Genomic DNA, 24,373 nt, shown 5'->3' with positions numbered 1-24,373 from the left:
GCATAACTTACGTACACAGAGAGCCTGCTCGCTGGTAATTCTCCAGGAATTGGAATTGTTTCAGCGCTCCCAGGGGAATATGATCACGCATGAACTGGGAGTCAAAGGCAGGAAACCGTCTGGACCATAGTGATACCATGCGACAAAACCAAAAGCCAAAGCTAATTAAGGGCTTGCCAGCAACATCTGTCATTGGGTGTATTAAAATTATTTTATTTCAGACTGTGGGCTATGACTCATTAGTGAACATAGAATCAATTTAATAAGTTGTAACCCGCTTTTTTTTTTTTAATTAATTTATTGTCTGAAAACTCAGTGTTATTTCCTTCACATAAGGTGGGAGGAAGAGGATGCTTGTCCTTAATTCTCCTCCCTCATGCCACCTCCTTCAGAAAAGCTTCCCTGACTGCTCATTCTAGATTCCCCTGCTACACACATGCACACACACACACACCACCTGTTTATTTTCTTTACAGCACGACAGCACTTACTATTAACTGGAATCTTCTTTCTTTTCTTAACTTATACGGAAATTTATAAATATTTTATTTATTTAAAATACAATGTTATTTTATTTCTTTCTCCACACCCACCCCACTAGAACATCAGCTCCAAGAGCTCAGAGCCAGGTATCTTTCTCACTGTTATATCCCCAGTGCCCAGAACAGTGCCTGCCACCTAGTAGGTGCTCAATTAACACTTAAGGCGTTGAATTTAAATTGCGCCGAGTGGCAGGTTCCAACCCATGGCTGTTAACTGCTCTTGTTCGTTCCGGATGCTGGTGTACTACCACCCTGTTCTGCTCTGAGAACCTGGTACCACCCTTTTCCTTCAGCCTACAGGGACTCAACACAGGCCATGACCCTGGTTCACACACCTGGACTTGACCTTCTTCATTCAGTGCTTCTATGTCTGCCAGCAGCCGCTGTGCTATCTGCCAACCTCGATTCAGCTTCATTTAAGCTCATTTGGACCAACTCTCCTTTACAAATATTCTTCAGTCTATTGTAATGTACAGTTTTATAAATTTTAACACACCGATGGATCTGTATAACTATTGCCCACAATCAGAAACCACCCCGCAAAATTCCATCGAAGCTCTGTAGTCACAGCCTCCCTTCACGATCTGCAACCATGATCTGCTCGCCAACACTTTAATTTTGCCTTTTTGAGACTGTCACATCCCTGGATTCATGCAGTATACAATCATTTGAGGATGGCTTCTTTTACTCAGTGGTACGCCCTTGAAATTCATCCAAGAGTCTGCACAGAGCAGTTGAGTTCACAGGTTTTTTTTTGTTGTTTTTTTTGTTGTTTTTTTTGTTTTTGTTTTTTGTTTTTTGTTTTTTGTTTTTTGTTTTTTTTTGAGCTCATAGCTTTTTATTGCCGAGGGTCAAGTCCTTTGTACGGAGGAACCAAGGTTTGTTTAGCCAACACCTGACGCAACACACTCAGGTCGTCTCCAGTCTTTGGTGATTATGAATAAAGCTGCTGTAAATATTAATGTAAAGCTTTTATGTGCACAAATTTTCACTTCTCTAGCATAAATACCTAGCTGTGAGATTGCTGAATCACACTGTACCGTTTTGGACTCCCCACCAGCAGTGTTTGAAAGTTCTAGTAGCTTTACATTATCTCTAGCACTTGCTATCATTAGGTGTTTGGATTTTAATCTAGCCTCTATCATAGGTGTGTGGAGGTATCTCATTATGGTGCTCTTTATTTTTTTAATTTTTTTTAACGTTTGTTTATTTTTGAGACAGAGAGAGACAGAGCATGAACAGGGGAGGGGCAGAGAGAGAGGGAGACACAGAATCCGAAACAGGCTCCAGGCTCTGAGCTGTCAGCCCAGAGCCCGACGCGGGGCTTGAACTCATGGACCGCGAGATCTTGACCTGAGCCGAAGTCGGACGCTCAACCAACTGAGCCACCCAGGCGCGTCACAGTGCATTTTTAATGAAAACTAATGAAACAGATTTGGAAATAGATGGCGTCTATTTCCAAAACAATGGCGAAAATACTATTTTTCTATAAGTATGTAAGCTCATAATTACATACATAGGTACGTACTAAGTCATAATGCAAAATAGACCTACTGTGGATTATGGTAAAAAATGTTTGAAAGCCATTGTTCACTCCACAGGATGAAGACCCGGCGTTGGCATTTCTGTTTATTTCAGAGTGAGTCAGACAGAACCTAAAAACCTTAAATAAGCTTAACACTGAAGCAAGGAGAAGACACTGAGATCAGATTTCAAGGGCACCGCCTGAAAATGCAGTCTGAGGAAAGATGAAGGTATAGTACTGAGAAGCAGATTTAATAGAATTCACTCCTTTGTTCATTCATAATTTGTATGAAAACTATTCAAAAACAAAGTTGTTGACGCCTGGTACCTGCTTTTAATGAATGTAACACCTGAGAGAGGAGATGTGGCTATAAATGCAAATATATCTACAGGACATATTGAAAAATGAGTGCAGACATCTCTTTAAAAAATCGATTTAATGCATTATACCTCCCTAAGTGGTATATTTCGTGTAAAAAAGAACGAGGTCATTCCATGTGTTGGTGGGGACGTAGGTTTAAGAGGACCGTCACGCACAGCTGACGGGAGTGTGGCTCGTTGGCATTCTGGAGAGTGTGCTTACAATCCTTAAATTACGTAGACACAGACTTGCTGACCTAACAATTCCAATCATGGGCGTAATGTGTATTGCACATTTTCCACGGGTCCGCAAGGGGACATATACGAAAATGTTCCTTGCAGCATTATTTGGGGACACATGAAGTTGGAGGCCATTTGGGTGCCCATCCCCAAGACTTGGATAGAAAAAAATGTGATAGATGAATCCCCAGGGGCAGTAGGCAGTGGTTAGAAGCCATGGGATTAGACAATATTGAAAATATTGTACTTAGAAGACTAAGCAACAGGATGAGATCTAGAGAGCACCCACACAAATTAAAACCACATGTATATAAAACAATAATCCAAATTTTGCTGGAACACATGCAAACAAAAAGTACCCATCCAGCGCCAAGAGAGGGAGACAAACAAAAGTAAGCAGATGGGAATAAAAAACAGAATTAAGAATTTTTTAAAGAGCCTGGAAGATTTTTCAGGCTGGTGGAGTCCAGGTTGGACTCCAACCTGAAGGGATCTCAGTGGCTGTAGGGTTTGTGCTGTTATATTGTGCAATTTGTGTAATACTGTGTTGTTTATTTAGTATAATATTTATTTAGTTAGTGACTTTATTTAACCTCTCTATCACCTAAAGGAATCTTAAGTGGTCCAATGCCAGTCCCAGGAGCTCCAGGAAGTGATTTTCAAAGGCGGGCTTTCCGTCAACATGCCCGTCTCATTCATGCCTTGGTTTTGCACTCCCTCTGGCTAATGTTCTGTGTTTACCCTACCCAAGTTAGCCGAGAGCAGGAGAGGTTCCGATTGGTCACATGAACCAATATCCAGGGTGGTGCACCCCAATCAAAGAGAGTTCTTGAATCAGGCCACTTCATGGGCAACTGGTCCAACCTACAGATGGCCTTTGGTTCAGGCAAGGATCCCTGGCCCGAACAGATTATAGGACTGAGGTTTTAGGCTTATAAAACAAAGCATGAGCTTCCTTCCTTCCTCCCTCCCTCCCTCCCTCCCTTCCTCCCTCTCTCCCTTCTTTCTTTCTTGTTTGTAAGGAACAGTTTGAGGATGCTATTCTCAGAAGAGTATTGGGAATCTTCCTGACCGTTCACAATGCCAGTCCCACCCTGACTATAGTGTGGAATGTGCCCTAGACGAAGGATGTGGGCCGCTGTGAAACCCAAGCATCACAGGACTGAAAAACAGACTAGACTGTCCACCCAAGCACAGCCACACAGGGAGGTGACACCTTACAGCATGAAGACAACAGGCTTTGGAGTCCATTCATCTCTGGGGGGCATCCAGACCCTGCCATTCCTGAAGATATACTTTTGACAAGTTACATGACTGCCTCTTGCAGAGAACTATTGCGCGATAATGCTTAGCATGGTGATTCGAAGATCGTATGTGCTTGGCATGTCCTAGTTCCATTTCTTCCCCTCATACCTGACACATGTTGAGGAGCGTTCCTGAAGACCACACAGCCTGTGTAAGTGTATTGGGAGCCGCAGACATAAGCTGGTGTTTGCCGATAGCTTGCCCGTATCTATTTAAACTACATTTTCTCCAATCTTCCCCATTAAAAATAATTGCTTCAGAATGTGTTCTTTTTTTTTTTTTTCTTCCCTTCTCTGTGGATCATAATTAGCAGGTCAAAGCTGGAAAGCAGAGAGCATGTGAGTCACTGAGGTGAGGTAAGAGATTGTTAACAGCCAAATTTCTGTAGTGCTTGTGCAAAAAAAAAAAAAAAAAAAAAATGGTCTGGTTTCAAGGCTATAGAAATAACCTCTATGAGTTTGCAACCATCAGGCCTGTCTTATGTCTAAAGCCAAATGCATTTCCCACCCCGCACTCCAGTCTTTTAGTTTAGTGGATTGACTGGAGAGAATTCAAGTCTGCTGGACACTTTTGCAAACACCTGACCCCAATTACAATTTTGTTAAGACTTCACTTGGGGGGGAATTCAGTTCATTTGTCCTAAACCTTTATGACCATTTTGAAGATACTGCATTAGCACATCTGGAAAGCGAGTTTTCTCCTAAACCAATGTATACCCTTCAGTTGCTGAAGCGATACTGTTAAGCCAAAGTATCAATGACATTGTGTGTGGTTTCGCTTCACGATTTCTTTTCCTGTGTTCACAGTAATGGGAGCTTAGGTCTGGGAGAAGTAAGAGGCCTTGGTACTGCACCCCCTGCCGTCTTGTGAGGGTTCACAGCAGAGGCCCTGTGACGTCACATCTTATACCCGGTAAAAAGGGCAGCAGAAAATATTTCCACATAGTATGTGACACAATGCTCTCATCCACCCTATTTTTACTGGACCTGAGATGTATTTGTTAGTGAAGGCACATGTGCCTTCAAAATGAATGAATGAATGTGTATCAACCGAATTAAAAAGAAGACCCTTTGGGGCACCTGGGTGTCCCGGTCGGTTGAGCGTCGACTTTGGCTCAGGTCATGATCTCGCATTTGTGGGTTCAAGCCCTGCGACAGGCTCTGTGCTGACAGCTTGGGAGCCTGGAGCCTGCTTTGGACTCTGTGTCTCCCTCCCTCTCCGCCCCTCCCCTGCTCGTGCTTTCTCTGTCTCTCAAAAAATAAAATAAAACGTTAAAAAAATTTTTTTAATTAAAAATTAACTCCCACTTTGCTAAGTGTTTGCTGTTGAATTGAATTTTAACTTCCGTGTTGGGTCTCATAAATTCAGAAACATAGAGATCAGGAATTTGGTAGGAAACTGAACGCTGAAAGCCTATTTAAAAAAAAAAAAAAAAAAGCAAGCAGCCTATTACGTAATATGGGCAGATAAAATGTTCACAATGCAACACTTTAATTCAAACACAAGTAGTAGTTGGAATGGATACATTAGGCTGTATTTGCTACAACATAAAGTAAAACTTCATAACAAGATTATGAAAGTGATTTTCATTATTGGACAATGGTGTCCTGTTATAGACAGTTACAGGTACAGAATGCTTTTAATTGGGCATATCAAACAGCAAAAGATACATATGAATGCTGTGTCCCCAAAATGGATTTCACTTACAACTATGTGTTATAGTTGCTCTGTACATATTAAAAGCATAAGTGATGAAATAGAAAAATAAGAAATGGTTAAATAAAAAGCTATCATAGAGTTATAAACATCTACTAAATTATCACACTGTGTATCATAGCTAAGAACATAATATAAATGCTATGCAACTATTTGATCTAATATAGATCCAATAAGGAAATGTTAAGGCCATAATAACACTTCACAGGTGAAGGCTAAGTTCTGAAACATGAGAGCTTTCAGGAAAAAAAAAAAAAAAAAAGCTTTCCGATAACCCACAAGACAAACCTGAGACATCTTTCTGTTTGGAGGAAAAGCAATTTTCTTACAAAGTCAAAGCTTCATATATAAAGGAAGCATTTAATAAACAATATACTTTATTACAATAACCTGGAGCAGATATTCTGACTATAATAGTGACCAGCAAATAGATTCCTTCTCCAGGAGAAATAAAATAAGGTTTTCTGATTAAGCCAGTAGCCTCATTATCGTAGTCTCCAAGTGTGGTTATTTTTGCTTATTTTTGGTTTTGCTTTCCTTCCTTTAACGAGGTTATAAAATATACAATCAACTAGGCTGTATTAAATAAGCCAGGTAACCTCCAAGAGCCCACCTTACTTCTTCGTATATAAGCTGGGCTTTTCCCTTGCCAAAATTGTTGGATGAACTGAGCCTACACACACAAAACAAGATAACAGCACATCTGTATTTGGTTGACTTAATGAGGCGTCCACATCGGCACACGATTGCTTTTGCTACCATACGTCTCAGAGTCAGTGGGCTAGGGCAACCTAAAATCATGGTCTCAGCCCTGCTTAGGGCAAGGGGGGTGATGACGTTTTGGAATAGCTGGTGACAAAAAAAAAAAAAAAAAAACTTAAACACGTTGGGTAAGCCTGACCTCTACAGTTGAATTTAGTTGCTTTTAAAAATAACTGGCACTGTTCTCCATATTCAAGAGGCAGCACTATGAGATTTGATTCCATGAAATTTTTGTTAACAAAATAATCACAAATCACAAAACAGATCTTCTGTGTTGTAGATTTTCTTAAAAGTCTACTTGGGATTTAACGTTGGCCCACAAAGTATCTTATTTCTAAATGTTCGTATTTCAACTTTTGTGCCTCAGATTAATTAATGTGGAACGCGTGGGGAAATGCGTAACCATTTTTCTTCCTTTTCATTTCTCGCTCGTTTTTCTCACCACCCCTCCACACGACCGCCAAACACTCCTTCCTTCCTCCTTTACAATTTTGATGAAAAGACTCCAAAGATCTTCATACAATGTAAGAAAAGCAAGCTTTCAGGACACTGCATGTCTCCTCTGAAGTCCACACGCAATGAAAGTTAAAGCTCTAACCTTCACTTTGTACTCCTCCGATCTTCCGGCACTTTTTTTTTTTTCTTCTTCCGTTTTTAGGATCCTTACATAAACAGAACCTATACATTTCGTTCAGGCTTTATGTTTTCAGTTTCCAAAGTGACCACTCACTGGGTTGACCATCCTGAACAGCCCGCCTGATCTGATTAGCTCCACGGGAACATAATGGAATCTTCAAAACAGCCTCCCAAGACTACCTTCTGATTCTGACTTTCCAAACACAGACATGAATGCTATTACAAAAAAAAAAAAAAAAAAAAATCATTTAAAAGAAAAACTAGGTCTGTTATGATGGGAAGTTTCTCCCTTGGTCTCTAATAAAGAGAACATCCAGATAAGTCACTGCATTTTTCATTATTCATCAGGCAGACACTGGTTAAATTTCTCTGCCTTGCACAGGCTAATAATGGCCGTATTTCCAGTAACTTCGACTGGAACTCAACAATCAGAATGGCTTTACGATTAAATTCAAATTGAAGCATGCCAGGAGTTTAGAATTATGGCATATTCACTACGTCAATTTCACAAGGCGATTCTGGATTGCGGATATAATTTTAGAAAATATGTTGTAAAATAATAAGGAACACATCGTACAGACCCAATCTTGAAATTATTCAGTTCTCATTCAAGTTGTGGATCAGAGAGCAGACTTTGCTTCAACTTGGTTTTCATGATGTCGAAACAGGCTTGTTTCCCGTATCTGAGCCAAAATTGGTTGAATCGAACTTTTTGATTGGTCTTTCTTTTGGAAAGACAAACATTATTCAAACTTTACTTAACAAAAATAATACTATTTAATAATACAATAACATACATGTTGCTTATGAATAATTATATATGTATTGAATAGTATTTGGTGACTTTATTTTTAAAGTATGAGACTGAATGACATCAGTGCATTATAATCACATCATTTAAAGCTTAGCTGGGCTGGTAAATCTTTTGTTGTTGATTTGTTTTTTGTTTTTGTTTGTTTGTTAGTTGGTTGGTTTTTTGTTTGTTTTGCTCATAACTGAAATTCTGTACTTTGGCCACCAACAGAGGTATGACTTCGGCTTAGAATTTTTTACAGTTGAACAACTTACACTTTAAAATTCATCGTAAATCACTGAAACTTACTATAATCACTAAATCAGCCACTATTAAATTTCTCTGTAAGCAAATGAGTTTATGACTTTTGCAAAAAAGAAAGCATATCGGTAGGCAAAAAGATAAATCCATCCATAGACGCTAGAGCTTAACTAAACTATTTTTTATTGAAAAGGTGAAGAAAGGAATTTCTGGTCTTTACTTTTCCCTTATCACCCTCAATCACATGGCTTATACTGAAATTATCTGCCTTGGTGTATTCAACAACATATTTTGAAACTTTGCTTAATGTGATTTTCTAAGGACCAGATCTCAGCACACAGAACATCAATCTTGGATCTCACCCACAAAGGCATTTTTACTGAAACACTTCTTCATCAGGTCATTTGTGTCTATGCTTATGTGTGTTTAAATCCAAAGGATGTTCCCTCAAGAAATTATTGTTACCAGCCCTTGATTTATGCATAAAAATTCTTTGGACCCTTTAATTCTTTGATTCAAAAAATCTTCTAGAAGCTCCTGCGTAGCCCAGTGCTCGTCTGAGCACACACGTGTGAAGCACATCATCTGGGGGTCAGCTGGTCTATGCTCACTTTAGAGGCTAACCGAGAAAGTGACACAGAGGAGCTAGAAAACTCTACTCCCTGTCCCCCCAAACCTGAGTACTTCTAACATTCCAGCTTGCTTCTGGCCTCACACTGGCAGTCCTCCTCAGCTTGTAACTTTTGGACAGCACTATCGAGGAGCTCCATGGACTCTCTGAGAGTGACGTTGATTTTAAATGACTTGGGTTTAATGGTCAGACCGTAATCAAAATCCATTTCCGGGGGCTCGTCTGGATTGGCCTTGAAATTGCACTCGTGAGCCAGGATGGAAATGAAAAGAAAGAGCTGCATCTTGGAAAGCTCTTCCCCAATGCACCGCCGTTTGCCTACTGAAAAAATCATCACGCTGCTGGCCAGGTCCTTGTCGATGAAGCCGTCCTTGTCCAAGAACCGGGCTGGATCAAAGTCCTCTGGGTTAGGCCACTTCTCCGGGTCATGATTCACGGACCACTGGTTAACAAAAACCACTGTGTCCTTGGGAATGTGGTAGCCCAGGACGGAGGCACTGGTGGCGGTGGCGTGAGGAATGGTGACGGGCACAAAGCTGGAGAAGCGCATGGCTTCGTAAAGAAAGGCCATGACGTAGGGCAGGTTGGGCTGGTCTTGCAGGCAGGGTAGGCGGTCTCTACCCACGACTTGATCCAGTTCTGCCTGGACCCGAGCCTGCACTTCAGGATACCTGTTTGGTTAACGCAGAAGGAGAAAATGAGTGCGGAAAAGTAATTCTTCTTTCATCTACAAAGCACATGACCATTTAATTCCACTTTCTTTGTCTGAATCAGGGGCTGAATTAACATTTCCAGACAAACAAACACACAAAAACTAAAATGGTTTCCTAATTTCTCACTAAATTATGGGATGGATGAATTAATAGCTCTGTTTCCCATAATAAGCCTCACATGGCTAATGCTCTCTTTCCTACTGTAAGTCGAAAAAAGTCTAAGTTTTCTCAGCCTGAAAAAGCTCCAGACAAGGCCAACTTCTCCATGAGGCACAGCAGACCATGCCAAGGACCCACAACACTTTTCAGGAGCCCATGGAAATGTTTTCCTTTCTTTAAAAAAAAAAAAAAAAAAAAAGAACGTTTAGGTCAAAGAGAATATTTTAATATATAATTTTAATATATTTATCTTTAAGCAAACAGTAACAAAATATCATTAAAAAGTTTTCATGGGGTAATAAATCTATAGTGGCAGAACCACCCAGGACCCATAAAAATAAAAAAGCAGCCCCCCAAACGGGTCCTTCCCCTGCCCAACACACACATCTTCCTTTTAATTCCAGCAGACACACTGCCCTCACTTCATACAAACTGGTATCCCAAGATAAAGGTACAGATCGTCTAAATTTAAAAGAAAATTCCCAGCGTTCAAGAGATTATGGTACAAGCTGTAATGCTTATTCACTGTCGGCGATACAAATAGTACTGTCCTTTTGGAAAACAAAATCTTAGCACTAAGCAAGATGCATAGGAGTTAACTCCTCCCCACTCCTTTTTTTTTTTTTTAATTTTTTTTTTTCAACGTTTATTTTTATTTTTGGGACAGAGAGAGACAGAGCATGAACGGGGGAGGGGCAGAGAGAGAGGGAGACACAGAATCAGAAACAGGCTCCAGACTCTGAGCCATCAGCCCAGAGCCCGACGCGGGGCTCGAACTCCCGGACCGCGAGATCGTGACCTGGCTGAAGTCGGACGCTCAACCGACTGCGCCACCCAGGCGCCCCCCCACTCCTTTTTTAAACCCAGTAATCCATGTCCAGAAATGTACGTGCAGGAAACGACAGGTGCAAACATATCTGACTACAACAACAGCCAAAATTTTTAAAAGGCAGTCAACAATGTTAAAAGAAGCGATTATATATAATGGTGTTATTACGGCAAAAATATTAGATAACCGTCAAAAGTCACTACAGTAAAGTTTAAAAGATGGGGAAATGTCCATTTCAATAAGTGAAAATGCCAGAAGTTAAAAAATAAAGTAAATAATTATTGCATCTCTGAAAAATAATTCAAACATGTATGGGATGAAATTATGGGTGATTTAAAAAACTGCTTCATGAATAGCATACTTCAGGAGTCTGGAAACTTTTTCATAAAGGGCCAGATAGTAAATACTTTAGGCTTTGCAGACCAAACCCTCTGTCACAACCAGCCAGCTCTGCCTTGTGCTATGAAGGCGGCCATAGACAATACATAAATGAGTGGGCATGGTTGTATTTTGATAAAAAACTTACATCCAAAAATGAGCAGTGTAATTTGCCAACCCCTGTCCTACTGTCTTCGCTAAATTGAAGAAAAACGTATTCACCAGCTACATTGAACTGAAAGTGACTCCAAAATTGTTTTATTTACTTTTGCTGCCCAATTCAGTCTCTAATGAAAAAAAAAAAAAAGGCAGTTTCAAAAGATGTTTATGGCGGGTGCAAACGACCCATCGCTCTCATTTTGGGATGTCTTCTTCCTGATCTGTTACGGACTTCTTTTTGATTTTTGCTCATTGCTCATAGTGTTTCTGGGGCCTTAATGCTGAAAAGCAATTTTAAATATACAAAAACTTCAATTTATAAAAGCAGTTGCACAGTCTAAGGACACACAGGTTGCAGGATTCTAATAAGAAAAGAAGTGCTCCTTGCCTTCCAATTTCTGGGTTACCAACAAATTCAGCACACACACACCCCCCCCCCCACTTCCTTGCACACCAAGAAATGGCACAACCAGGATTTCTGCTCTCTCAAGGCAACCAAACTTTGCCTTTAGTGAGACATCTGCCCCTGGAGCAGAGATGCCCACAAAACCTGGCTGCTCTGTTAAATCTAAATTTCAGATAAACAATGGCTAATCTTTTAGTAGAAGTATGTCCAATGTGGAATTTATTTTTAGTTTCTACGTCTGGCGACACCCATGCCAGCAACCTGTTTGCTTCCTGCGTGCAGGGCTTCCTTCCCAGAGGTGGGCGACCTTAATCAACGTGGGCACTGCCGACCGGCTCGAAAACCAAGCCTGGCCCAGGGACCAGAAAAGTCCGTCCGCGGGCGCCTCCTGGATACCGTGTTTGCCTTTCGAGACGCTGCTCTGCGCTCGGTAAAAGTGACTGCTTCTCCGGTTTTTTACCCAGACACTTCTCACACTGCTAGCGCGGCGTTTTCGTTAACCCAGCGCAACCCGCTAGTTTCTGGCCGCCTTCCTAAAGCTTCCGTGCGGGTTCACGGTTGGCGGGGCCGGCCTCCGAGCACTTCTTCTGCCCGGCAACAAAGCCCGGACGCGCGGCTGGCTTGCAGCGCCGGGGCTGGGCGGCCTCGGATCTGCGCCGGTGACAGGCCGAGCCCATCAGGCTCGTGTGTTTATTGAACATATTTGCCCGTTACCCTTTCTTTCGGAAGCGTGCCAATTTTGCCTCTGCTGTGTCAGGGAGGCAGAGATCGGGGCTGATCTGCAGACACTTAAGAGATCTTGCCTTTCGGGGCTCTCACAAATGTGTCCCCCACTTGGAGAGGCAGCGGGCGACAAGATCAAAGATGCGGGCCGCGCGCGCGGTCTCAGCCCGCACCTTGCCTTCCCGAGCTGCGCTTTCCGGCCGCGATCTCTGCTTCGAGAGACGGGGACCTGTCGCGAAACCCCAAACCCTGCCCAAACCCTGGGCGTCCGTCGCGACCTCAGCACATTCTAGCCTTTTCCAGGGGAGGAAAGGAAGGCCCGGCCCACGCCTCCTGGAGGTGTTACCTGGTGAAAAGGATGAGCAGCCACTGCAGCGCGGTGGAGAGCGTGTCCTGGCTGGCGCCGAAGATGTCGGTGACAGTGGCCGGCACGTACTCCATGTCCAGCCGCGCGCCGCCGTCGTCCGAGCCCTCTGCCGCCTCCGCCGTCCCCGCGGAGAGGATGAAGGCGTCCATCATGTCGCGGGGGGCGGCCCCGTGCTGCAGGCTTTCTCGGTGCTTCAGGAACTTGTTGAGGACGAAGTTGCTGAAGTTGTGGTTGAGCTGCTCGAACTCGCGGAAGGCGGTGCGCACGGGGTTGGGGAAGCGCTGCAGCCAGGGCAGCACGTCCACCAAGCTGCCCGCGCCCACCGTGCGCCCGAATTTGTCGTTGTGGCTGAGCAGCTCGCGGAACTCCGCGTCGTCGTGGCTGTAGCGGCAGCCGAAGCACACGGCGCTCATGACGTTGGCCACTGCCACCACGGTCAGCGGCCGCGGGTCGACGTAGGCGCCGCCCGCGCTGCCGCGCACCAGCAGCTCCACCAGCTCGCGCGCCTCGCCCAGCACGTGGCCCTCGAGGACGCGCCGGCTGCGCGGCTGGCGCGTGCAGAAGGCTCGCATGGTGCTCTGCGCCGCGCGCCGCTGCGTCTTCCAGCTCTGGGAGTACTGGCCGAAAGCCAGGCTGCGGCCGCCCGACACCACTCGAAAGGAGGCGAAGCGCGGCCGGTCGGCGAAGGCGGCGCCCTGCTGCACCAGCGCCTGGCGGATGGCGCGCTCGCGGTTCAGCACCACCACCTGGTAGTTGCCCAGGCGGATCTGGAAGACGTCGCCGTAGCGCCGCGCGAGGCGCGCGAACGAGAGGTGCGGCGCCTGGCCCATCGCCGCCGCGTTTCCGATCAGCGGCCAGGCGAAGGGGCCGGGAGGCGCGGACCCCGGCTGCCGCCGCCGCTGCCTCAGCAGCCACTGGCCCACGTGCACCGCGGCCAGCACCGACAGGAGCAGCAGGAGCGTGGTCTGCTGGGTGGACAGCGCGCTCGGCTGCAGGGGAGCGTCGGGACCGAGGCCGGTGGCCATGCTGGAGAGAGAAGGGCCAAGGCGTGACAGTCAGGTGTGCAGAGAAAGGAGCGGGCGCTCCACGCCCCTACCCTCTAGGCGTCGGGTTCCCTCGCGCTGTTGGGAAGAGAGGAGGTCCGGCGTGGGGCAGGTCAGGGAGGGCTCACTGGGGAAGCAGCAGAGGACGCGCCTTTCCCGAATTCCAAACCCATTCCGCAAAGGAGAAGGGAAGGAGCGCGTCCTCTCAGTGACCCGGACTGTCCGTCCCCACCCCAACCCCTTCCTCGTAGCGGTTGCGGCAATTCGGGGGACAACCCGAAGGGCATCAAGGCGGAGGCGCTCAGTTCCCTTCTCAGTTCCCCCTGAGGCCGGGGGAAGGCGGCTCCGTGGATAGACTGACCTGCGAGGTGGCGCGGTTTCCAGCGGCGCGGGATGGCCGGGTCCGAAATAGGGCTGGAGCCTTCGTGGAGAGCAAGACGTCTCCAGGAAGTCGGGAGGCCTCGCCTGGACACCTGCTGCTCTGGGAGCTTGAACACCCACTCTGGAGCCTCTAGGTGTCGTCCGAGCCAGGGGCGCTGGGATTGGGATGAGGACCGAGAAGGGTGCCTCCTTTGCCCAGCCCTGCTACACCTGGGGCCTCGGCAGAGCTGGGGTTTTCTCACAGCATGCGCACTTGAGACTGGGGTCGACGAGTGGAGTCAACTCCTAGCCTTCACGCCCCCCGCTCGTCTCTGACAGCTGGGGTCGCAGAGGTGTAGCCCGTTTGCACACAGTCAAACCAGAGGATCCGAACGCGCCACCCCTCCTATCTGGCTGCTAAGGTCTGTGTGTAGCGGAGTAGAACCTGGTGGGGGGCGGGGCTTACGGGGGGCGGGGCGCCGGGATGGGCCAAGTCCTGGGTCGCCGCGCTCGGGAGGTCACGCGAGGCGCTCGCAGCGCTCCCCGACGGTCTTGGCTTTACGAACTTACCGTCCGCCAGAAAACCAGTCTTAATCAGTCCCTCCCGATCGAAGGTGCAGTTTCCCGGAAGCGCGCTGGGGACAGAACCTGCCGGTCGCGCGGCATTTTCCATGGGAGCAGGCCTCCCTCCCGGAGCGCACGACCTTCACCCCCACCCTCACCCCACTCTGGGTGACTGAGCTTGGTTCTCGAGACAAACCCGCTCGGAATCCTCGGGCTCCCGGACCGGGAGAGGGAACCTGTCAGCTTGGGAACATGGAAAGCCGGGTTGTGGTGGCGGCTTGCCTTACAGCCTCCCTAGTTATTTTATTTTAACGTTCTTGCAAACAAATCGGCCCCTCGGATGAGGCCCTTTGGCACGCAAAGTTCTCCTTCCACCTCGGGCGGCGAGATCAAGAATCCCTGAAAGACGCGGGGCTGCGGCCCCGGGGCCCCGACCGTCCTTAGCACACAAAGGCCAGCAGCGCTGGCGGGACGCAGCTGGCCGCGAGGTTTCCCGCGCAGCAAGCCACCACCCCCACCCCAGGTGGCGCCGCCCACTGCCAGGCTCGGGGCCCCGCTGGCGGAGTCCGCACGCCGCCGCTGAGCCAAGCCGGGGCGAACAGGGGGGCGAGGAGCAGAGAGAAGGGGGAGGGAGAAGGGGGAGGAGGAGCGGGAGGCAGATCGCGCGCCTGCGAACTTTATGGGGTTGAAAAGTTTCCTCTGCAGTCGCCTCCCCCTTGCGTGCGGAGCTTTGCCTCGCGTGCGCGGCTCCTGGAAAGTCGTCTCCGGTCATATCCCTCGGCGCTTCTCACGGCACCTGCCCTGCCGAGGCGGCGGCGGGGGCGGCGGGGGCGGCGGCCCAGGGATGGGTGGAGGCCGCCACCACCCAGCGCGGCGCACGCACCCCGGCGGGTCAGGCAGGCGGACCAGTGCCCCGAGCGCGTGTGAGCGCGAGATGGGGACATTGCTTCAAAGGGGAAGCCGCAGGCGTTGGGGCCGCGGTAGCTTCCCAGGCCCGAGGCGTCCTTGCTTACTGGCTGGTACCGAGCATTTTCAAGACCCTGGAGAGAAAAGGTCTTCTCTGCCAGGCTGGGGAAGGGTGGGACGGCTGGTGGTTAACCAGGTAGGAATTGTATCTCCGGGATCTTCAAGTGGCCGTGTCAAAGTTGAGTGCTTACCACGTGACACCTCCAGAACTTTGAGTTTTACGGGTGACGTGACGGGAATCTCTATCGTTCTATTGTGTCTCCGTTTACACATGTGGGGTTCAGAGAGGTTATGTGACTTAACCAAGATCTCACACACGCTGTAAAAATACGATTACAGCCATACAGTATAATCTTAAATGATTCCTGTTTTCAAGAAAGTGATTGAAATGCTTGCATGACCCGTGGGATGATTTTCTCCCCTCCCCACCTCTTACCGGCTATCAAGAGGTGAAGCCAGAATGTGAAGCCACCGAGTCCTTTTCCAGATCCATCAATACAAGTTTATGTGAAAGGAAATCCTTAGATTAAAAAAAAAAAAAAAAGGCACAAATGTCTTCTTTCCTGCCTGCCTTTAAAACAAAAAATCAGCCTGGATGGCTCAGTCGGTTGGGCCTCGGACTTTGGCTCAGGTCATGATCTCACCCTTGTGGGTTCCAGCCGGGCATGGGGCTCTGTGCTGGCAGCTCAGAGCCTGGAGCCTGCTTCAGACTGTGTCTCCCTCTCTCTCTTCCCCCTGCTTGCACTCTGTCTCTGTCTCTCTCTCTCTCTCTCAAAAAATAAACACTAAAAAAAAAAAATCAGCTGGAAGAGTTGTTTTAAATATTTTTTTTTTTCAACGTTTATTTATTTTTTTGGGGACAGAGAGAGACAGAGCATGAACGGGGGAGGGGCAGAGAGAGAGGGAGACACAGAATTGGAAACAGGCTCCAGGCTCTGAGCCATCAGCCCAGAGCCTGACGCGGGGCTCGAACTCACGGGCTGAGTGATCGTGACCTGGCTGAAGTCGGATGCTTAACCGACTGCGCCACCCAGGCGCCCCTGGAAGAGTTGTTTTAAATGGTTGTTTTTGTTTACAAAGCGAGGATTCTGAGGACCGCAAAGAAGAAATAGTGTGGTCACCTTTTGCAATTAAATGGATTTTGAATGAGGGAGGCCTATGGACTATGCCTCATAGCTGCCCTTGAAATAAGTGGTTAAATTTTAAAGAAGCATAAAGAGGTGTCTGAAAATCAGGCTTTGTGAGAGACTGAAACCCAACAATAAACTATCTGACCTGATAAGAAAACACTTTTTTGTAAAAGCCTCCATTCAGTAGTTTTTGAGAGGTCCTCTGAAAAGGACTTCATGCCTATACTGGAGTACTCAGATCCCTGATGAGGTTGTTTTTGAGCAACTGGGTAAGTAAGCATTGGTTTCTCAGAGCTGTGTTGGCCTACACATCCTTGGAAATGAGTTTCATAACCTTATGATGTTCAGCTTTAGCAAGACCCTTGCCTAATAATTCAGTTCTAGACTGCTGAACACATCAATCTCTCAGTAGGCTTTAATTTCGTAGACGGGAATTGTCTATGGGCTAATGCCAATTCTGAGCTATCAACATTCCCGAAAGCCTCTAGCACAGTATCTCTACTGGAAGCAGAGCAAATGCAGGTTGCCTTTAAACCAAGTAAATTACTGTTTTCAAAAGTAGAACGCAAGGCTATTCTGAAGACCGGTTAATAATTCCTGAATAATGCTGTGTAGTTTTTAGATAAACTGGATGTGTGCCTTCTTTTTTAATTTTTTAAATGTTTATTTATTTTTAAGAGAGAGACAGAGTGCAAGCAGGGAGGGGGCAGAGAGAGAGGGAGACACAGAATCTGAAGCAGGCTCCAGGCTCTGAGCTGTCAGCACAGAGCCCAATGCGGGGGCTTGAACCCACAGACCGTGAGATCATGCCCTGGGCAGAAGTTGGACACTTAACCAACTGAGCCACCCAGGTGCCCCTAGATGCACGCCTTCTTGCCATAGCAAATAGTTTAAGCATAGCCTCCAAGCTGTGGTGCCTTGGGCTCAGCTCTTGTTCTAGGACATGCTTTAAAAAAGCAGAAGAACCAGGGTGCCTGGGTGGCTCAGTGAGTTAAGCGTCCCACTCTTGATCTCAGCTCAGATCTTGATCTCAGTGTTGTGAGTTCAAGCACCACATTGGGCTCTGCATTGGGTGGGAAGTACTTACTTACTAAATAAATAAATAAATAAATAAATAACAGAGGAACCAGCTGAGCCAATGCTGTCAAAAAGACAGGTCCTTATCGATCATGACAAACCAGAATGACTGGCTATACTAACACCTTCCGAATTTGCAGGCCTCAGTTTCTCTCTGGCTTTGTGGTATAGAGACCTCTGTTAGAGGACCCAGCTGGTACCTGACAGAGACCTAGGGTAAATCCAAAGTGGCCAGCCCAAGGTAGGGCCCACCCTCTAGTGAGAATCCCCAGCAGGCCCTTTAGTTATCCACACAACTTCTCAACCAAAGCCGGTAGGATTTAAGGCCTGGTATCTCCTTTCAGTCAACAACCAGGTTATGGGAATAGCCCCTGCCCAAATCTCAAACTTGAATTGTTTTGGTGCAAATAACTTTCAAAAAGAACAGCTCAGCTAGAGAGAGAGTTTAAAGCAGATTGTATTGTATTGATTCCAAAGAACAGAAATCCCGCTTAAGCTTGTTTAAACAGAACAGGAATGTACTGTCTCATGCGCAGGGAAGGGTAACCGTGGTACCTTACAGGATGGAAGGACGTGGGGCTGCTCTCCCCAATCTCTATTTTGCTGGTGTCCAGTTGGCTTTTGTTCTGGAGACTCTTTATGTGCTAGGAAAGCTGGCCATGAGCAGTCCTGGAAGGACTCCAACATGCCCACCCTTGTGGTCAATTGTCTGGGTCTGGTATCAGGAGAAGAGGGATGGGGGAAGAGGGAACATGCTAGGAAGCCAGAGATAAAAGCCCCCCTCAGTCCTCATGTGTCTCGCTTCCATCCATTACTCCCTTATGGGTTGAGGGATACCCCAAACCTATTACCACCACTACCACCATCATCATCATCATCATTTTAAATCAGCAAATCAGATAGATGCGCTACACCTGGAGCGAATAGCCAGGAAATGATGACCCTTATGTCATCAGGCTAGAAGTTGGTTTTCTTTTTTTTTTTTTTTAATTTTTTTAAAATGTTTATTGGTAGACGGGGGGTGGGGGGAAGGGGCAGAGAGAGAGAGGGAGACACAGAACCCGAAGCAGGCTCCAGGCTCTGAGCTGTCAGCACAGAGCCCAGTGCGGGGCTTGAACTCACAAACCCCGAGATCATGACCTGAGCCGAAGTCGGACGCTCAACCGACTGAGCCACCCAGGCGCCCCAGAGGTTGGTTTTCTTGATGGGCTTTTTTCCCTTTAGCAGAATCCCCGTGTCAATTTCGTGGCTGAAGCCTGTGCTCTTCCAAGCCCCTCCAAGCACACATATACACAGGCCCTGAGAGGAGAGTGGAGTAGAAGAAACGGTCTCTGGCAAGCCTTTGACATGGGGGATGCGCAAGAATCAGTAGTCAGACCCGTGCTAGTAGGCAGAGAAACAGAGATCGGGAGATGTGCCAGGTGTCCGAGGCAACTGAGAATAAGGCAGAGGGAGCAGCAGTAGGAAGCTGACACCACGTGCTGGGAATTGAGAGGATTCTTAGGAGTTCACACCCAAATCCTGTGCCCCACCTGACTTCCTTCTATTCCCTTCTTCCTGGTAATACACAGGCTAAGAAGCATAGAGCTAAAAAAAGAAAAAAAATCTATCTCATTTCATCGAACCTCAGAAGCTATCATTGGTGGGATGCACTGTTATTTTATGCATTAATATAAAGGCGGGGGTGGGGGCTGCCATTTGTAATGATGCCACTGATTAATAAGACATATTCTAATTTCACAGACGTTAGAAAAAATTAAGTGTGTTTTGGGGCGCCTGGGTGGCGCAGTCGGTTAAGCGTCCGACTTCAGCCAGGTCACGATCTCGCGGTCCGTGAGTTCGAGCCCCACGTCGGGCTCTGGGCTGATGGCTCAGAGCCTGGAGCCTGTTTCCGATTCTGTGTCTCCCTCTCTCTCTGCCCCTCCCCTGTTCATGCTCTGTCTCTCTCTGTCCCAAAAATAAATAAAACGTTGAAAAAAAAAAAATTAAGTGTGTTTTAGGATCAACAAAGCCCTGTGCATGCTGGCAATGATTGGATCCTCTGCCTTTGTATTAAGTAGTAGTGGTCCTGGAGCTCTTAGAATGAGACAGGTGGGGCCAGGAGTGTTACCTACCAAAACCATCTCCCCTTTCATTTTTTAAAAATTTGATGTGAACAACTAATGTTTTCTCAATTCCATGTCAAGCGTGGGAAGAAACTGCTTTGGAAGATTTTGCTGATTTTATTGGCCTAAACAAACCGAAGAAAACAGTGCAGCTTAAGGCAAGTTTCTTAGCCCTCCTCCCCTTCCAAATGGAGTGCGCCACTAAGCTCTTTCCCTATAGTCTGGTATCAGTGACAGCCACAAAGCTACCCTGTATTGTTCTGGGTTCCCACCCAAATACTTTCATGTGTGTTTAGAAGTAAATGGGCATCAGTGTTTGCAACTTAGTCTCAAACAATTCAAGGCAAAAAGATGGGCGGCGGATGGTGTGGGGGGGAAGAGAGAGAGAGAGAGAGAGAGAGAGAGAATGGAAAATGATAAAGCAAACATGGTAAAATGTCCCTAATTGGAGAATTTGGGTAAATGAGAGTTCCTTGTGATGTTCTTGCCACATGTCTGTAAATTTGACATAGTATCAAAATTAAAAGACACTCAAGAAAAAGTTAAAAGTTACTAAGAATAAAAACTAGGAGCATGGGAAAGAAATATCTTTGTAACCTTACGATCTTACATGTCTTCTCAGTTTTTATTGAGAGTCTCTTATAAGAAAGGACAGTGAAAATAACCCGGGACTGATGAGTCCTGCAGAGTCCTTCATCTGATACGGTTTTCTTGGAGTCCAGGGGCTAAGAAAAAATCTGTGCTCCACGGGAATGGTTTTCCTCAGCGCTATCTGATTTGACCCTTCCCTTCTTTGCTGCCCTCACTCTTTGAATGCTCTAAGTGCATCTGGGCCTATGATCTCCTCCAATTCTTTTTGAAGATAAAAGGAACATAATATGTAAACAGCTCCTGCCCTTAGTTTCACTGTGTTCTTGTTTTCAGGAGACAATCCACTTAAGATTTCCTGCACTGCATAAAAGTAGCCAGGGGTGCAGTTCTCAGATTGCTTCTTCATGCTTCCTATGGTTTCCTTCCTTCTCCGCCATCTTTGTTCTCCTTGCTCTTCATTTTTCCTTCTTTATTCTCTCCCGTTCTCCTTCCTTCCCCCTTTCCTTGGCCCCACTCTTATCCCACTTCTCCTGCATTCCCTCTGAGACCTCCATTCTTCCCTCAAGCTACCACCATCTCCTTCGTCCCCCTCTCTCCCCACCTCCTACTGCTCTTTTCTTTCTCACGGGACAATAAAGGGTGAGAAGCAGAGGAGAGAAGAGGAGTGAAGAGAGCAAGAAAAGGGGTCAGAGAGATAGAACAACTAAGAAAAGACAAAGGAGCAAAATATCCAATGCCGGGGCTAACAGATAACCTCGGCGATCAGTTAGTATGGGCTCCCACCCAACGGGACTTTCCTGCTCGGTGTTTGTGGGGTGAAGCAGCCTCTAACTCAGGACAGTGATGACTTCAGAGGAAGGGAAGGGACGCCAAGGTCTGGGGTTGCTTCTGTACATTTGTACCCTGAGTTTTGACTATCACCCCATCCAGTTCCTGAAACTCACCCTTTTGACAGTAGAACTAAGCCTGCTCTCCACTACCTTCCTTGGTCAACAGAAAACAACTTAAAATTTCCTAAACCTTTGATCGGGCAGAGAAAATCATTAGGCAGATGAAGGATATGGTTTTTCATCTTTGTTTCCTAAAAAACGAATATTTACCAGGTTACCAAGAAAATGCATAAGGCAACAGCAAGTAAAGTACAACAAACAAACAGGCAAACAGAAATGTGCAGTGGGGTTCAGCTGACAACATCTAGCCATAGGCATGCTGACTGGTACAGCTTCCCAATCTGGAATAGATTCTCGGTTGAGGATCCAGATCCCAGTCTTCTTTTACTCCATTCACCTCTTAGTTTTTAGGGTTAGATCTGTATTCCCTCACATGTTCTCTTCTCTTTCCACAAAGGAAGAAAAATTCAGGTCAAGAACTGTAGTCACATCCAGGCTGAAGAAAATAATTGGTAGATAAATAACTCAAGTGGTTATTCCTCCCCTACACATTGCCAAAAGGGAACACGGGGGTTGGATAATTATATGTTGGCTTGTTGACCATTGACCCCCAACAGGATTTTCCCATTCTACCAAGGAAGTGGTCATTTCTCAGCTGTCGCCTGTTCCTGTGGTTGGACTGCTCTGGTTAGAAAGCTCTCGATGTTGAAAGTTTCTTCCCAGTGTTACGAAAGAATGTGGAGTGAACGTTGTTGTCTTCTGCTGAACTTAGAGCTACCCTTTGGAGAGACATAAACCAAAACTAATTTCCCTTTCACACGACAGCCCTTCACATGTTTGAAGATGGCTATTGTGCTGCCACTGAAACATCCCTCCACCAACTATGAAACACCCCAGTCGCCTCCATCACCCTTGGAATAACTCGGTTTCTAGAACTTTATCCAGCTTATCTCTGCCTTCTAGACAATGCAGTTTTTCAATATGCCTAAGTATGTCCCTGCAGCTGAACACGATACTGCCAAAGGTGACAGCCTGTCTAGCACAAGGGGACGCAGTTACTTCCCACCAGACACACAGTGTTTCTTTCAATACAAACTAAGGTTTGGGGACTATTTTAAAAATCTGCATCCCACTGTTATGCCCATACTAAGACTTATGATCAAGCAAAGTCTTCATCTTTTATTTTAAGATTTGATTCTATTCTGAGTCTTTAATTGCATTTATGCAATTGATTTTTTAAAAAACTAAAAGTGAGATTTGCATTCATTCCTATTAAATGCATCTTAGGGCTTTCAGACAGTGTTCCAGTTCATGGAGGCCATGCTGAACTCTCACTGACCCTGGGGGCCAGAGACTAGGAGCAGATATAGGGATCTATATGCTATATTTTTATTTGATATGTATATATATGTAAAGTATATTTTCTGTTTTGGTCAGATAGAAGTTCTTAAAACACACACACGTAGTACATAAATACATTCTTGCTGCAGATGATTTAATCAGAATATAAGAACATGCAGGAAGATGGGAAAGCCCACACTCCCACCCCTTCTCAGATGGAACCACGGGGACCGTGTGCCTTCTGTTTCTGTATGTGCATGTGTTTGTACCTATGTGTGAATTTGAATACAAAGGAGATCATAGAATTACTGTTCTGTGGCTTTTTTTCCCCACCTAATATTGTCTTGGTGGCCACAACAGACAGTCTAGATCTACCTGATGCTTTTAAATTATTGTATAGTATTGGGGCCCCTGGGTGGCTCAGTCGGTTAAGCATCTGACTTCGGCTCAGGTCATGATCTCACGGTTCGTGGGTTTGAGCACCAGTTCGTGGGTGCGAGCCCCGTGTCGGGCTCTGTGCTGACAGCTCGGAGCCCAGAGCCTGCTTCGGATTCTGTGTCTCCCTCTCTCTCTGCCCCTCCCCCACTCATGCTGTGTCTCTGTCTCTCTCTCTCTCAAAAATAAATCAATGTTAAGTAAAATAAAAATATAAAGAGCTATTGTTTTAATTTAGCTTTGCAAATGTAGGAAGAGAACAAAAAAAAACAAAACTACTATACTTGTCTTTCAGCCCTATTCCTGATTTTAAAGCATACACATGCTTGCATGCAGATGTCACCTCTTCTTGACCGATGAGGGAGATCCCCAGATTAAAGTCCGTGAAACGTCAGAGGTGGGGAACATTCTGGATCTCCACATCCCTACGGAAGACATCACAGAACCCAGGGTGGGAGAGTGACCTCGGTGTGCCTTGATGTCCCCTCTGAGGTGATGACAATTCTTCACAGGCCCCTGGGCACAGGCCCAAATGCCTTCCGGGTTTGTCTAATCCTCCCAAGGAGATTAAAAGCAGTAAAGCCTGGGGCGCCTGGGTGGCTCAGTCGGTTGGGTGTCCGACTTTGGCTCAGGTCATGATCTCATGATTCATGGGTTCCGGCCCCGCATGGGGCCCTGTGCTGACAACTCAGAGCCTGGAGCCTGCTTTGGAGTCTGTGTCTCCCCCTCTCTCTGCCCCTTCCCTGCTCATGCTCTGTCTCTGTCTCTCTCAGAAATTAATAAACATTAAAAAAATATATATTATATATTTATTTACACATATTATTATATTTATTATATTTTATATATTATTTATATATAATATATAATATATATATATATATATATATATATATATATATAAGCAGTAAAGCCTGCATGCCACCACTATTAGGAGTTCGGCTCCTGGGGCCAGGCACTCTTGGGTGTGAGGCCAGGCTTTCTTATCTATAAGCAGTGACCTCGGCCAGGTTATTTAACTCTTCGGAGCCCACATCTCCACGTTTGCGCAAGAGAGAGAACACTATCCCAGCCACAGAGGGTACTTGTGAAGAGTCAAGGAGATATTGTGAGGACACCAGTCAGCATGGCTGATGGTACAGTGAACCGTCAAGAGCCATTACTATTACTGCTGCTGTTGTCGTTTACTCCTAGTCCTAGCAAGCTGTTACTCCTTTCCAGTAAAATCTGAGTCACGCAAGGACTTGGAGCTCGCAGGGATAAAGATGTGGTCTTTTTTTTTTTTTACATTTTATTTATTTTTGAGAGACAGAGAGAGACAGAGCACAAGTGGGGGAGGGGCAGAGAAAGAAGGAGACACAGAATCC

The 24,373-nt window shown here is 46.2% G+C and overlaps 1 protein-coding gene across 1 annotated transcript; it reads right to left on the bottom strand.

Annotated features, from left to right (window-relative positions):
* Positions 1-5,542: 5,542 nt before the first annotated feature.
* Positions 5,543-14,132, bottom strand: LOC123581226 (cytochrome P450 1B1). The gene is made up of 3 exons (XM_045447108.1): positions 13,909-14,132; positions 12,484-13,530; positions 5,543-9,441 (listed from the first exon to the last, which is right to left on the bottom strand). Exons 2-3 carry the CDS (start codon positions 13,527-13,529, stop codon positions 8,826-8,828), a joined length of 1,662 nt encoding a protein of 553 aa, XP_045303064.1. The 5' UTR covers position 13,530; positions 13,909-14,132; the 3' UTR covers positions 5,543-8,825.
* Positions 14,133-24,373: the final 10,241 nt, after the last annotated feature.

The sequence above is a fragment of the Leopardus geoffroyi genome, chromosome A3, assembly GCF_018350155.1.
Source record: "Leopardus geoffroyi isolate Oge1 chromosome A3, O.geoffroyi_Oge1_pat1.0, whole genome shotgun sequence".
NCBI lineage: Eukaryota > Metazoa > Chordata > Mammalia > Carnivora > Felidae > Leopardus > Leopardus geoffroyi.
The sequence above is the reverse complement of the archived record's forward strand: the minus strand, read 5'-3'. Positions and strand labels throughout refer to the sequence as shown.